Below are 14,710 nucleotides of genomic sequence, written 5' to 3' on the forward strand. Positions count from 1 at the left end.
TCCAATACTGAGAATACGAATATGGTTTATTCAAACTTTGTGGTTGGCTGGGTGTACATGTTAAATTTTGAATATTTTCAAACTATAGAATTCTATTCCGAATTTATTATCTCAGAAATCCAAAACCCTAAGTTCTTCGTTATCTCAGCCGAAGAACTTGGTTCCCTTAAACATGAACGATTTAATTTTCTCAATCACGAGGCACCTGGCAAAGTTGTGAACGATATTCGTTTATTAATTTTAAGCTTAACCAGACATCAAACCTTTACAACGAAAAGTATTTCAAAGCGATAATTTACAAATTAACAGTGGTAAACTCATGAAAACTATACAAGAAAACCACATTTAAAATGAAGATTATGATCAAAGAAGTGACACGCATGAAAGCTTCATTGGGCATGCTTTTGCTAAGAACGTGACTTGTGTCAGATTATGCAACTGCAACTTAGTTGGAATGTCAATAGGAAGCCTTTTCACTTTGCAGATTTTGTGAGAGAATGCGATTCAGTAAGGAAAACGTGAGAGTTTCGTTTTGATTCCGTCACATAGCTGGTCCCTCTCTCCTTAGTGAGGTTAGCACCTCACGTTCGTTTCGAAACACACCCTTACCAACAGAGAATTACCAAATTGAGTTTAACTGGATGGTGTCGTGGCGTGTTGCACGGTTAAAGAATCCTAAACTGGACGTGATCAAATTTCTCCCCGGCGAAAGATATTTGATATAAATTAGGTAGTTTCTAAGGCTACTTAAGCTCTTTGATTTTATTCTTGGTAAGCGTAACGGAACTCGAAAAAAAATATTTACGGCCGAAATAACGAAGAAAAAGAATTTCCTCACGTCTGTCCGCAGGAAATTCGCGCCTTCCTTACGATTTTACAGAGCCTCCTCTGTTAATAATTAAAGACAAATTTGCAAAACAAAGACACTCGCAAAATGTGTCATTGTAGCCAGGGAAAACAAACAAGAATTCAGAGGATATCGAAATCGGTACATGAAATAGATAAGTCCCTGATTGCCTCGAGCCCTTCAGTCGTGTTCCTTTGCACCGCGTGCTGCAGTAGGACAGAGCCATGCATGCGATGACGCAAAGTTTGCAAGTAAATGGCAATTCAATTTAGACGCTTTTCATTTGCATAGTGATTACGCAGGTGGGATATGATTAAGATAAAACCGCACTAAACCCAGGAGAAAGCGCAAACTGACGCACCTGTCTACCCAAGAGTCAGCTTACACCGATAAGTGAATTCTTAATAATTATTTGCGCAAGAGTTTTATAAAAGGTAACAAAAAGGGGCGCTATTATATAGCCTGTAAGACCTGCTGTCCGGGACGCGCCTGGTTAGACCCTCAAAAGTCTCCTTTTCGTCCCTGGAGAGACTTAGGAAAGGAAAATCAAAATGCCAAGAGCTTTTCTTGTCCGCGCGAAGTCCATTGCAGTTTCCAGCGAGGAATCTCCCCAGGGAATTGGAACAAGAGTCGTAGAAGGTAAATAGCTGTTGTGATTTTTTTTTTCAGGGTTTGGATCTGCAATGGTTTGCGCATTCCCCATTTATCTGTACCTGGTACCTGTAAAATGTTACACTTCATCAGTTCACATCTTGTTAGAACATATTTCAGTAGGGGGAATCTCGTCCCCTCGCTGTCAATTTTGCATTACTTCAAGGAAAATTTTGCCCTTCGACAATGACCAACAGTTTGATTGAATTTGTTTAGTACGTTTGATGATTAAAGTTAAGGTCTTCCAAAAATGTGCCTACCTTGTTTTGTCTGATCTATTAGGAACACAAAACCACTCGTCTACGGTTAATGAGGCTGCCGGGTTTTTCTCAACACACATTCCCGGAAAGGCGATCGATTCAACAGGAATTTTCAAAGGTGGCAATGATTCTGCTCATGTTTCCAGTAGCGAGGACAAGTTTGGAGGTAAAGGTGGCTAGCTAGTTAAGCCTTAATTTGCGCTATTTCACAAAATGTGTTGTTTGGTTCCACTGATCTTGAATTTTTCGAAACAACAACGTAAGAGTTGGCCCAGGATAAAAAACGTAAATTACATTCCAACCAAAAAAGGAGTCTCACAAGAAACTGGAGTTGTTCAGTTATTTTTTTAATTTTATTTTTCTTGTAGCTTATGTATACCCTTGGGACATTTTTTCTTGAGATTTTATTCCATTGTGTGAGGGATTTAAAAAAACACAGTCAGGTCCTCATTTGATTTTACGGCCCAAAAAATTGTATTTATCTGTTGCTGGTGGCAATTTTGCGCTTTATGTAAAATTGAGCTGGTGTTGTGAAGGGTTTGCTGTTCTCAGGTTACTTACTATAACGTCCTCAACAATTCTGACTTTCGTTTATTCGCACACTGGGTACCTTGAAGAAAAGTGCAAAAAGTTGATTTAAAACCTCATTTAAATGATTTCAATCCGTGTAGCAATCACTATATTTTGACTGAATTAAAAACTGATTTCACATTTAATGCAATGTCATGCTGAATCGTCCTTCACAAAATTGAATTGTAATTTCAATGTCGTTTGCCCTGCGCCCTTCCGAAACAAATTCGAATAGGAATCCTCAGTGGTTCCTTGATTTAAGAGGGGTTTTGTTAAGTCATGTTAGAGTAAGGTATTTTCATAACGTACCAGCGAGGCAGAATTCTATTAATCGCCTTCTGTTAATTACTCGAGGAGTTAAAATTATACATTTACTGCTATCTTTGATGATTGAAACATCTTTGAGTTGGTTACTTTAGCTACTAAGGAGACATCGAAGGCACAGAAAGCCTGGGTTAATTCGAGTTCAAATTTTTCAACCACACCTAGGAAATCTGTATCGTTTATTGTTGTTAACACATTAAATTTCGAGATCTTTTATCAGTATGTGCAGTTTTATTTTTAAACACTTTTATACCAAAGCTCAGAAGTTATTTAAGGTGAAAACTTCATCAAGTGGCATTAGAATTCCCCGCCTAGAGCTCACCAAGGAGTCAGACCTTGTAATAACACCACCTAATTTCAGTTGTCACTGGTTCCACAAATCGCATCAAATAGCTCTTCGGGAGAACTAAAATTTTGGATTTTTCCACGACAGAGCCAAAAAATTCAGTTAAAATTTTGTCAGTGAGTGATATAATTGTTGCCAAACTTTGCGCTAATCGAAGGGGATATTTACAAAACGAAAAGTATATTGAATATATTGCCGGGAAATGTGCCAGCTTTGCACTGAAAAAGAAAAGATGTCATTAAATAGCAAGAGCGTAAATGTCAAAGATTTGATAGATTATATATTGATGTTATTCCATCTTAGTTGAAAATTTGTTCTGGTATTAACAGAAAATTAAAGCTTTTTTTTCTGCTTAGAAGTTAATTGGTGACCAAGCAAGTCGATGGGCATAAGAGAATTTGTCCCATGCCGGTAAAAATGTTTGCTGAACGTGACAACAAAATCGTGATACTATCTTTCTCGTAAATATCTTTTTCGTACAAAACAACAATTATTTTTGGCAACCTCTGTGGCTTTGGTCGATGAAAACAACAGTAGCCTGCAGCTACGTTCCATCTTTTTTGGGCTCCAATTACATATATTGGCAGTTACATTTTTTTGAATCTCTGCTAAGTTTCTTTTCCGCAGGATGAGTTACAACTCACCTTTGATTTTTATTTAACAAACAACTACCCTTAACTGAGAATATTAGGTTCCAAGGAGGAAGAATAAGAAGACCTGCAAATTGCATGGCCACTCACGTCTATTTTCAAGCCTTTCGCACAAAATTGCCCATCGCTTGAAACAACAGGGCGTGGAAGAGCTAAGATTACAAGGCAACTGAGTCATGAAAGGGGGCGTTCTATTTTCAGTTTCCTTGTGGTTCTTTCTTGTCAAATTAAAGGCACCTCGGCATTGGTGAAACGTCTTAATTTGTTCGCTAGCTTAAGGCGGTGCCTTCTTTCAATTTGCCAGTCCATTACAAAGAAAAGAGTATAGCTTGCAACGAGTTTTCAAGTGATAAGAGCATATATGTGAACAAGAATAAGTCCTCCGTCAGAGGATTCGCTTTTTGGAAAGTTGGACAATAATCACAGCAGACATCTTTTTAGAATGGTGACTTCATCTCATTGATTTTGTTAATAAGCGTACCGGTGCATGCAACTAATTTCCTCCCTTCCTGGCTTCGGTTCAAAAAACAACAATTATACATTTGGATTACAAGAAGTCGTTAAATCCACCAGTCACCGGTATTCTGGTTGAAGCGAGTAAAATGAGAATGCTGTATCTGTGCCCGTATAGCAGTTGGTTTCGCGCAATCCGTGAATATCTGAGCGTCTTGCGTTATCCGTTCGCGCGAAAATTTTTAAATGGAAACCGAGTTAGGATTACATGCTGAAATAACAATCAAATTGATTTTAATGTAGCACAATGAAGGCTATTCGAGGTTTAGAAAAATATCATCGCCATCTGGTTAGTCTCGGATAAATAAACTATTTGCATAAACAACAGTCCCATCCGCTGGCGCTATGACCATGACTGGTTCCGTTCATGAGAAATCATCAAATTATATGATGAAAAGGGACTAAAAGATACAGAATCAAAAACTGGGCCCAGCAAGGAAACTTCATTTTTCTTTCCGCGTAGGTCTTCGGAGGTCGTCTTTGGGGTGAATTGCGGAAGCTACTTATTTTCTTTTCGGACAATTATCCCAGTCAATCTTGTGCGATAAAGAAAAATGTGGTTTATCAACGGAGTTGATAATGTAAATTGGCCACCGTACAGAGATTCTAAAGGCTGACGTTTCGAGCGTTATCCCCTCGTCAGAGCGAATCCGCTCAACCACGGATAAACCACATTTTTGTATACTACTTCCCCACCGACGCAGCACCACAGTTTCTATAGAAACTACCCCCTTAATTCATTCGTGTGATAAAGAATCCCATTGCAAATTAACCAAACCCTGCTCGCATCAGCATGACTCATTCACACAATGATGCTCCATATTCTTGAATCTACATTAAGACAGCTTTCCAATTAATTAAAGACTTTAAATCTCAAAAAAATTGGCTCGAGTCGTTCATTTGTGGACGCAATTTTCATAATGACTAAATGACTGCTTTCCGAAACGAGTTAATTGATGTGGAAACGTTGGCCTAGTGCCCAAATCTAGCAAACGCGCCAGCCCTTTCATTAGTTTCTCTTCAGTAGAGAAATTTTGTGAGTTTCTGAAACATTCTCCAAATGGCTCGCCGCGTTCACTATTAGCAACTCAGAATTAATTCCATGCAACGAATTGAATCCTTTCATGTCACTGGTCGGTTTTCGAGTAAACAGTTACCGAGATACTTTATTGATGCTATGAACAAATTTTGATAATAGTGAACGCCAGCAACAAAAATCATTTTTTAGGGGGTAAGGCCTCTTTTTTGCTAAAAAAGATTTACATCCTACACATGCATTTGGGTATTCTAACTTTAGTAATAGTGGGTGGCTTTATATTAGTGTGCCAGAAAACAGACTTCATTTAAAACAATACCTTTCATCAACCGTGCACTTGAAGAAGCGCTAGCACAGAGGGTAGGACTTTCGGAAATGCAGAATAAAAATATGTTTTTCTCGATTACCAATTTAACGGAATTTCTTGGCATCTTGGGACTAAAGTCTTGTTCAAACTATATTATTTTGCATCCGAGTTAGGATGGTCCCGATTTTAAAAACAAGTCATTTTGAACATTTTCCAATAAATCATGAAAAATCACAAGAAGAGACTTTTAAAAGCGATTTAAGTTTATGTTAACGCGCTTTGACTGATGATTGCATATTGAGATATAGGGCTGCTGAGAAGAACGAAGCAATTCAAGATCTTACTCTTCTCACAAATTCATGATAAGCCGATCTCAAAAATGTTTTTTGTTCGTTCAATTCCAAGTCCTACTTCAGGCATTTTTTTTTATATGTGGGTGTGCGGTGAACAGAAATAGTTAAAGCGTTGTTAAAAAATACGCGAAAAGATAAGTTGTATCTATTTACAGTCAGAAACAATTCGACGACGAAATGACTAGAAAATATGAGAAAATAGAGAGAAAATATGAGAGTCGTTGTTATTCAGTTTTTTGAAATGTTCAGATCTAGGACTACACCGAGTTGTACTAAATGAGAAATTCTTTTCTGAATCAGCGAGACCAAGCATTGAAAAAACAACTGAATTATTGTATTATGTTGTTATATTTAAGTAAATAAACAAAAAAAACAATGAGACTCGCAACGCCGGCAAAAACTGACAATTGGCTCGCAAAGAGCCACAAAAGGATAAATTAAGAGTATAACATTCATGGACCCGTCTTCTTTCCCGTGAATACACGGGTGCTCTAAATTCTACTTTTCCTTATGAGGGGTAGAAGCCTCACTGGAAGGTCGACGCCCCGAATTACGAAAGAAATCGCGGCTTGGTGAAGCACTACTTTAACCTCCATTGTATTTATTTGCCAATTTAATTCGATTCCGCCATTTAGATACATCACTAGATTTTTGACAAAAACGCTAGACTGGGGAATTAGTCTCAAATCAACTAACGAAGAAAACTTTAGAAATTTCCTTCACCAAATGTAGAAAGTAAACTAATCGGCTTAAGGCGGAATGTGTCTTGCCAGTCCAGAATCCGGCAATGTTCTAATTCACGGCATTTGTCAAATTTTAGACATAATTTTAGGTTTCCATCCCTCTAACATTAACTTTTTGAAACGTCATTAAAATTGCCACATCTAGAGGCTAAAACACTCGCAAATGTAAGCAATTTGATTCAAAATCAGTTTTGGCATCACTGACATATTGCGGTGCCAAATACTGTTCAGGATAAGACTATTAACACGTTCAAAAAAAAACAAAAGTCCTACCTATTTGTATTATTTTCATTGTTTGTGAAGGTTTCGTACTGGATTCAATCCATTTCGTTTTGGATCTTTCCCAAGAAACAATTTCTTCCGCGTCTCCATAGAATGTCGAACGTGTTGTCATGCCCGTCTAGCCAATCACAGCAAAGAATATGTTTGTCTCATGTCTTTTCATAAAGAAAAACTTCAGCCTTTCATTCGACTACGCCCTTCAGTTATTGCACAGAATCAGGAATTAAACTTATTTCAGTTTGAAGCGTTAATCCGTGGGAAACTTAGCAATGCCGAAATCTTTCCTTATCAAGCAGAGTGTTTCTTCAAAATTTGAGATTACTCATAAATTAAGAAAAACAAAAGCACCGCTCGGTAAGTATACAATAATTTAAGTTCTTGAATTCAGATTTAGGAGTTTGTGAAAGCTGGTTCAGTTTTTGTAAATTATCCAAAAGCTGCTTGTTCCGCAATAACTCTGATTGGAAATACTTCTTAACTGGAATTTTACCTCAGGTAAAATTTCAGTTTTTAAACAGTAACTGAAGGAATTTAACGTTTCTTGCCGGATCTTTTTCGAGCAGGAATAAAGCTGTATCAATATAGATTTTTTTGCTGTAAACGTTCAGTGACACACCTATAATTAAAACGTCACTAAAGCAAAAGAAAAATTACCATTCGTACTGAAAGTTACGTTTTGAGTTTATAAGTCTCTGAAGCCTTTTTCCTGCCGTTCGTTATATATTTATTCTAACCTCAGTTTTTCAGTTGGAATTTATTTCCTTGTACCACTTTGCTTCCTCGGGTTGGCCCTTGCAGACGTAACAAGTCTGATACTGAGAAAAAATAAGAGATTCAAACAAGGCGCTGCGGGAGTCACGCCGTATGTGGCGAGACATAAAATCGAACAGGGTCTATGCTCCAAATCAACCTACAGAATTCTCATTTTTGCACTCAATGAAAGCAATGGAAAACCTAATCAAGTGCTAGGTGCCTGGATCAACTTTGGGTGTTGGCTGACCATACACTTATTAAATTTAACTGAGTTTTTTTTTTTTTTTTGCTCCCCGTGACGTTTCTTACATTTTAAGGGTGTCGTTTGGGGATACCCTAAGCCTTGATACCCCATAGTCTGTATATCTCCCTGGCCATTGTCTAATTGTACCTCTTTCCAGCCAGGCTGGACGGACATACTGAAAGTTATGGACCGAGAGCGAAGCACGAGGGCTTTTTGGTATAACCAACCGTATAAGTTTTGCCTACGTCAGTTCAATTGGCTACAACAGTCCCTGAAAACTTGAAAACTTTCTCTTTACGTACAAATGAAACAATCTCCAGACCCTACCTTATTTTTTCCGATGAGAATCTTCCCTTGCCTCTACTTTATAGCAAGCCTAAGCGAGAGAACAGCTTTATTTAGTAGTGACATCCCCTTTATAAACCTTGAGTAATATTACTGGAGGTACAAATGGCATTATTTTGAGTCCTTACTTTTCTTTTCCCGCTAAGAATCTTAACTAACCTCTACTTATTTTTAGAATCACCTGTGAGAGTTTTGTCTTTTCGCCCAGGACTGCCAGACATTGATGCGTAAATAATTTAACTCTAGATCTTAAACTAAAAAAATTACCCACAGTAAAACTTCCTATTTGTTTAGTTTCCGTTGTTTTGTTCTCGTAACGTACTGGTGGAATCAATTGAAGATTTACTATGATTCATTCGGCCCTGTCACTTCGGTGTAAATTTTGTCGAAATTTCTTGAGCAGTCAAAGTTCGTCGTGGAACGATTTCTGGACACAACTGGTGCGAAACTGCTTGGATAAGTAGATGCAATGCACTAATCACGACCGATCTGTCTTCTAATCTAGTACAAAATAAATAACGGGGAGATCACCATAACATAGCGAGATTCTCACCATGATATCCTAGGTTTTGCGGTATATGCCCATTATTGGCAATACATTGGTTTTGTGCGAGCTCATAATTTTGTAAAGTAACTGATAAATACAATATTTCTACATATTAACTGAAGCTCCAGTACTGGACAGAGACTTAGTAGTAACTAGACAATTGGATAAAATTATCGACGCTCCCAAGATTGGCGCCTGAATTCATGTGAACAGATGGTTCTTACTTCACTTCTATGGTAGTTTGTGAAGAGGTTGAATATTTTCAGGATCATCAGCAAATATATCACTTTAGTGATATCAGTGGTAACTGCGACGAACTACCTTCATTGCAATTGAATTTATTCAAATTCCCTTCCTCTTTTGTCCCAAATGGCTCGATATGACTTCGACATGAGGTGCAAGCGCTCATTATTTGTGTCCCGGCTGTACTCCAAAATCAAAATTGAGCCAAGATACTGAGTTGTTTGAGTAAAGTCGCGCGGTCGTCAGTCACATACTTACGATCGCCCCAAAAACCAGAAGATAATTGAAACTCCGTCAAATCTCAGACTGGTTATGATGACTTCCTGGTGATCTCGCTTGACATTTATCTTTTCGAGGTTAATTGTCACCTGCTAAAAGGGCAAACCTTGAATAGTGTGTGAACTGGTGCTTAAATACAGATCCTCTCAACGAAAACGCCTCTTTCAGAATTTTTTATTTGGTTTGTTGAACTTAGAATTTTGTTGTTTTGAAATCACAATTATCTCTATATGTAGTCTCGTTACCTTCCATACGTATATCTTACATTGCCTGTGAACTAGAGGCCGTATTTCAGTAACGCACCTAGGAGAAGGAATCTCTTGTCCACCTATTGAAAACCCTTCTACGAAAAAAAAATTCAAGTTTTCAAATCGCTGTATACTCAACACGCAACTTCTCTTTCATTTTTTTATTTTAAGAAGAACCCAATCTTTTGATATATATTTGCCAGCCCTTAAAAATTCGCTCAAAATTAAACTGGAAGAATCAATCTTGAATCCAAGTCACGTCTCTTTTCTTCCTTTATGACTAGGCAGAAAAGCGAGAGAGTCTGGAACGGAGGTTATTGGATAATCAAGATGGAAGTGATGACGTCAAATATTCAAAATTTGAAAGAGTGTGAATGAAGTTGTTTTTAACCATTTTGGATTTCTTTTTTAACTATTTTGTATTTTCTTTGTCTCTCTTTTTCCCGTTTTTAATATACTAGATCCGAAATAATTAATGTCCATAGGACAAAAGAACAAAGTGAACATAACAATACCTAATTAGCAAGGCCTATAATCGGAACAGCAATGGTTGTTTTGTCGTCAGCCATTTTTGTCCGATATATGAAAGTCTACCCACGGCGTCTTCTTATAAGCCTCCATGGCTTCTTGAGACTTCCTCGTCTTTAATTGTATTTCTTGATTCGTTTCATTGTAATATGTATTTAAGGCAAATGGATAATAAAAATAAAATAAAATAAATGAAGTGGTAAACGAAAAGCTGTATCGTGTATTTAAACAACAGAAGACAAACTCAGATCCTTGCATTGGTTCTTTGGCTGCGGCGCTGCTTTCTGCGCGATCTACGCTCTGTGATAAATAAGTCTATTGAAATGGTGAAAAGTAGATGAAAGTATTTAGAAGATCCAAAGTGGTGGTTCACTGGTATGCTTTCTGTAAACAGCTTAATGTAAAATGTTATACTTGGCCTTTGTGCTAAGAGGTCAGTAGGTTTTGGATATGTTCCCTGGCGGAGGAGTAAAATCACGATTTTAGTACGATCCCAGCAACATGAGAACTTCTCTCAGAATAACAAGCGTAGAAGCAGGCAGGCGTCAGCGATTTCATTTTACCAATTAGGAACCATGACCCCAACCGAACTTTTTGCATGTGACCAGGTGAAAATATTATTTCGCCGTCCACGATCTTCCTAATACAAGGATAACTTCCTTCCTCCATGCAAGCGACCTTGATCAAAGAGAAAGTTGACGTTCAGAACGCACGGATGTTCAACTTGATAGAAAACTGTTTCAGCGTCAGTGCCGAGTTTGAAAGCTTTTGAAAAAATCAACTCAAAACAATGAAAGAGAGACAAGAAAAGTTCTCTTTTGTTCCTCTTGATTTGCAGGAGGCCGGGATTTTCCTCTTGCTTGCGTTCACAAGCTTTAAGATGATTCGGCATATTTTACAAAAAAAGTGAATCGCTCTTAGAACCATTTCTGGAAGATTGCACGCGGTGAAAAGTACTATTCGACCTTCATTTTCTTGTTGCAGATGGAATTTACCTCGGTGAGCAGTTCGAGAGAAAAGTCAAGGCGACTGAAAACAACAATTGCCAGACGGATAGCAACCGGGATAAGGAAACTTGTGAAACGGATACAAAGCCAACTTTTCATTTCAATGGTAAGAGTTAATTTATCGGTATTTGATGATCATAATCTAGAAAACAAACAAAGCTACCAACATAGATTGCCAACGTAGCTGCCAAAAGGGGAAAATGTCCCTGAAACTTGGACGACATCCACCAGTGCCCACAGCAAATAATAGCCTACGAGCAGCCGCACCCTCCCCCAATAAAGAAAAAACGGAGAGGAGGAGGGTACGCTGCTTAGCCAACTAACGGCTGATTGATCATCGAAAAACCTTAGTGGGCCAGTTTTTAAAATGGCACAAAGTACACTTCACAAAACGAAATCTGCATTACAGGTATATGGCTATAACTGAATCACGGTTTTCCAATATTAATTTGTTGGTTTTACGAATCGCGATAAAGATATCCTTCTTTTAAAGTACAATAGACTTTACAACCTCGTCCCCAGGGTGCTTTTCCCTTGGAACGAGGTTGTAGACTTAATAAAGTTTAACATAAGGCACATAATTTCGTTCTAATTCACTGCAATAAATTGGTACTCTTTATTTTAATTCAAGGTTTGACTTTGGATTCAGGACATAGGCAAATGCCAAATTTTTCATCGTTTAAAGATCAACATAACCGTGAACCGTCCTGGAAAACTTCTTCTATCCCCCTGTGGACTTGCTTTCAGCAGACCCCTGGGGGAGCCAGGTCCTTTATGCGCTGGATGCAACAGTGGACACAAACGAGGCGGCTCCAAGCAACTATCCCTGGGATTCCCCTTGGAAGCTATCGTGGGGCCTATCAACTCTGTGGTGTAATGATGCCCCAAGAAGGATCTACTTACCATGCAAACGCCGAAACCGAAGAAAAACAGTCTCGTAGCGAAAATATACACCAAGTAAACTACACCTGCAGTAACATGGGGAAAGTACACGAGGTAGCAAATGAACGCAGACCGAGGGGTATGACGAAACAGCTATATCACTGCGAAATATGCGACAAAGTCTTCAATAATTCCATCAGTTTGAAGCAGCACATGATCGTGCACTCAAGCAAAAAGCCATTCCACTGCATATCGTGCGGTAAGAGTTTCAAGCGGTCATCCACGCTCTCCACGCACATGTTGATTCACTCGGACACGCGCCCGTTCGAGTGCCAGTTCTGCGGCAAGAGATTTCATCAGAAGTCCGACATGAAGAAACATACGTACATCCACACGGGCGAGAAACCACACCAGTGCAGCTTCTGCGGCAAGTCCTTTAGCCAGTCGTCCAATCTCATTACACATTGTCGGAAACACAAGGGTTTCAAGCCGTTCTCATGCGATGACTGTGGCGTATCGTTCATGCGCAAAGTGGACTTGAGAAGACATATGTATACGCACGAGATTGAGGATTGAAAGAACAAAGCCAATGTTTCGTTTCGCTGAGGTACAAGTTTTACGTGATTGAGTAAAGCAAAGAAACTATATTACCACGTGGTAGTGTTTTGCAAGTTTGAAGCTTGGGAATCGTGTAAGCTATGTACCAAGTGTTATGGATTTAAAAATTCAGAAATATGGAAGACAGATTCCGTTTGCGGTTAAAGCAAGATTTGTGCCGGGAAGATTTTCGTGTCAATCCAACGCCCACGACGCCACTTAATTTTGCTCAGTCCAGTCCACAATGCCCAGCAATGCTTGTAATTAGATGCCCACCCAATTTTGATATCCAAAACGAAGTGTCCCGTTAAGTCTATGCCGCATTTGCCACCTATTTCCAACAATAAGATTCCGCGTGTCCAATGCAAGACCAGTTATTTTTAGGTTAGGGTAAATGCTAATCTTGTACCCGGATCTCACTCTGTCACTGGAGCCCATATGACCGTGGGAGATCTGGGAACAAGATTAGGTAAATGCAGCTTTTTATGCATGTATTCACTCGAGGAGCAGAGTTTAGGGGTGCCAGGAGACACTTCGTGACGCTTATTGAAATCGTAGTGCATCTACATGTAATTAATTATCTACTTTTCTGGACATATCTGATTCCAGTTCAGTTTTTATCACACGTTATGATACCATACACAGACGTAAAGTAACTACTTAAGGATTAAAGATAAGCATTATGTAAAGAAGGGCAAATGACTTCGGGGGAGAGAAATGTAGTGGTCACAGGAGAATAGCTTTCTCTTTCGAGATGACCACCGAGAGCCCCTTGAAACGCAAAACATAAACATCTTTTTAACAGGTTTCATTTTAATGGACAAAACGTACCTCACATGACAAAATAAAGCCCAGCTCAGTAGCACGCACGCATAATTAAGAATAGGCATGCAACTACAGGAGTAAAACTGTATCTCATTAGCATAAGCTTGTTTAAATAAGTGATGGTAAAAAGTTATTCACGACAATATCTTTTTGTTTCAGCTTTTAAAATCATGATTACCATCATATTCTTTATTTATATATGGTAAAAGTTATAGTGAGGTCGCCATGCAAACCAGGTCCACTCGATCTTCTGTCCGCTCGGACTGGACTGTGGAGTATGATCAGTAGAGTTTCTTGGAATCTGTTAAAATTAAGATTTTGTTTAAAGCTTCTAAAAGAATACTCCTTAAACTTAGTAATGACGCAAATTATTTAGAAAACACTTTTCGTCTCAAATCCTACAACATTCATAAATGTTTTCAGCTGTAGATAATGAGAGAGATCTTTATGTAGCCATGGTATAAAGCCGGCGATGTACCTTTCAAAACTTACCACCTCTTTAAAATCTATAGGTTTAATGTCCCATAGATACAACCAAATGACCTTGAGTTAGAAAACTATTCATAGAATTTATAATCCATACTATAATCTTTTTCAGCATCGCTTTTAAGTAGTCAAAAAATTGTACATAGTGCCTTGGTCTACATTTTATACCCCTCATTTTAAAAAAAGTAGTGTCCGTATAGGAATGCCAAAGGAACTTTTTAAAACTTAACCGAACTGGGTAAAGTAATGTAAATAGTGATGAAAAATAAAGGCAGCTTTTTGCTCAGACCGGTTATGACGTTATACAGGTTAGTCATGTGATTTGTTTGGTCCTTGAAAAGAAGAGAGAGTCGGGGTTTCCAGGTGGATACTCGCTTTGGTTGTTCCGGTAGTGTCAGAATTACAGTGTGAATTTTAGCCTTATGCGAAAGAATTTAAGAATCGTACTTGGATTAATCACTCCCAAATCGGCCAACATTGACGAGCAAAATCGTCTGGAGTAAAATCTAAAAGTGTCACTCTTGAAAAGGAAGCTGAGGAGTTTTTGACCAGGGGTATAGGCACAGGTTTTGTTGACACTTTCCCCGCCATTCACTAGTAAAATCGCCCAGCGTTAGACAGAGTAAAATCTAAAGGTGTCCCTCCTAAGAGGCAAATAAATAATCATTGCTTTAAGTTCATTACAATATCACAGTTAGTTCCATTGCCATGTGTTTGCTATGAAGGTTTTTTTTTCCTCTGAAGCTAAGGATGCAGAGGATGAAGAGGACGGAAATGGATTGCAACTTGCTGGAGGAAAGCTAATCAGTTATTTTTTTCAATATTGAACGTTGTCTTTTTTTTT

At 38.4% G+C, this 14,710-nt stretch overlaps 1 protein-coding gene and 1 long non-coding RNA gene across 4 annotated transcripts; one reads left to right on the forward strand and one right to left on the reverse strand.

Annotated features, from left to right (window-relative positions):
* The first annotated feature begins 256 nt into the window (after window positions 1-256).
* On the forward strand, window positions 257-14,169 carry LOC138031891 (zinc finger protein Gfi-1b-like). 2 transcript variants are annotated; one of them, XM_068879506.1, is made up of 4 exons: window positions 257-1,486; window positions 1,781-1,924; window positions 11,054-11,182; window positions 11,708-14,169. In XM_068879506.1, exons 1-4 carry the CDS (start codon window positions 1,399-1,401, stop codon window positions 12,532-12,534), a joined length of 1,188 nt encoding a protein of 395 aa, XP_068735607.1. In that variant the 5' UTR covers window positions 257-1,398; the 3' UTR covers window positions 12,535-14,169. The 2 variants fall into 2 exon arrangements, with proteins under 2 accessions (XP_068735607.1, XP_068735613.1); XM_068879512.1 differs by lacking the exons at window positions 257-1,486; window positions 1,781-1,924 and adding an exon at window positions 7,077-7,236.
* Window positions 1,428-9,356, reverse strand: LOC138031933 (uncharacterized). Of its 2 annotated transcripts, none has more exons than XR_011128255.1 (5): window positions 9,273-9,356; window positions 8,207-8,255; window positions 7,617-7,697; window positions 2,320-2,368; window positions 1,428-1,567 (listed from the first exon to the last, which is right to left on the reverse strand). It is a non-coding gene; the product is annotated as an uncharacterized lncRNA (long non-coding RNA). The 2 variants fall into 2 exon arrangements; XR_011128254.1 differs by having other exon boundaries at window positions 9,093-9,313.
* Window positions 14,170-14,710: the final 541 nt, after the last annotated feature.

Source organism: Montipora capricornis, chromosome 2 (assembly GCF_036669925.1).
Source record: "Montipora capricornis isolate CH-2021 chromosome 2, ASM3666992v2, whole genome shotgun sequence".
NCBI lineage: Eukaryota > Metazoa > Cnidaria > Anthozoa > Scleractinia > Acroporidae > Montipora > Montipora capricornis.

Bases quoted from the DNA above. Each gene is read 5' to 3' on its own strand.
- LOC138031891 (XM_068879506.1), top strand. From the start codon at position 1,399: ATGCCAAGAGCTTTTCTTGTCCGCGCGAAGTCCATTGCAGTTTCCAGC. The intron at 1,487-1,780 runs GTAAATAGCTGT...CTGATCTATTAG, and splicing joins TGGAACAAGAGTCGTAGAAG to GAACACAAAACCACTCGTCT. The intron at 1,925-11,053 runs GTAAAGGTGGCT...TTCTTGTTGCAG, and splicing joins TAGCGAGGACAAGTTTGGAG to ATGGAATTTACCTCGGTGAG.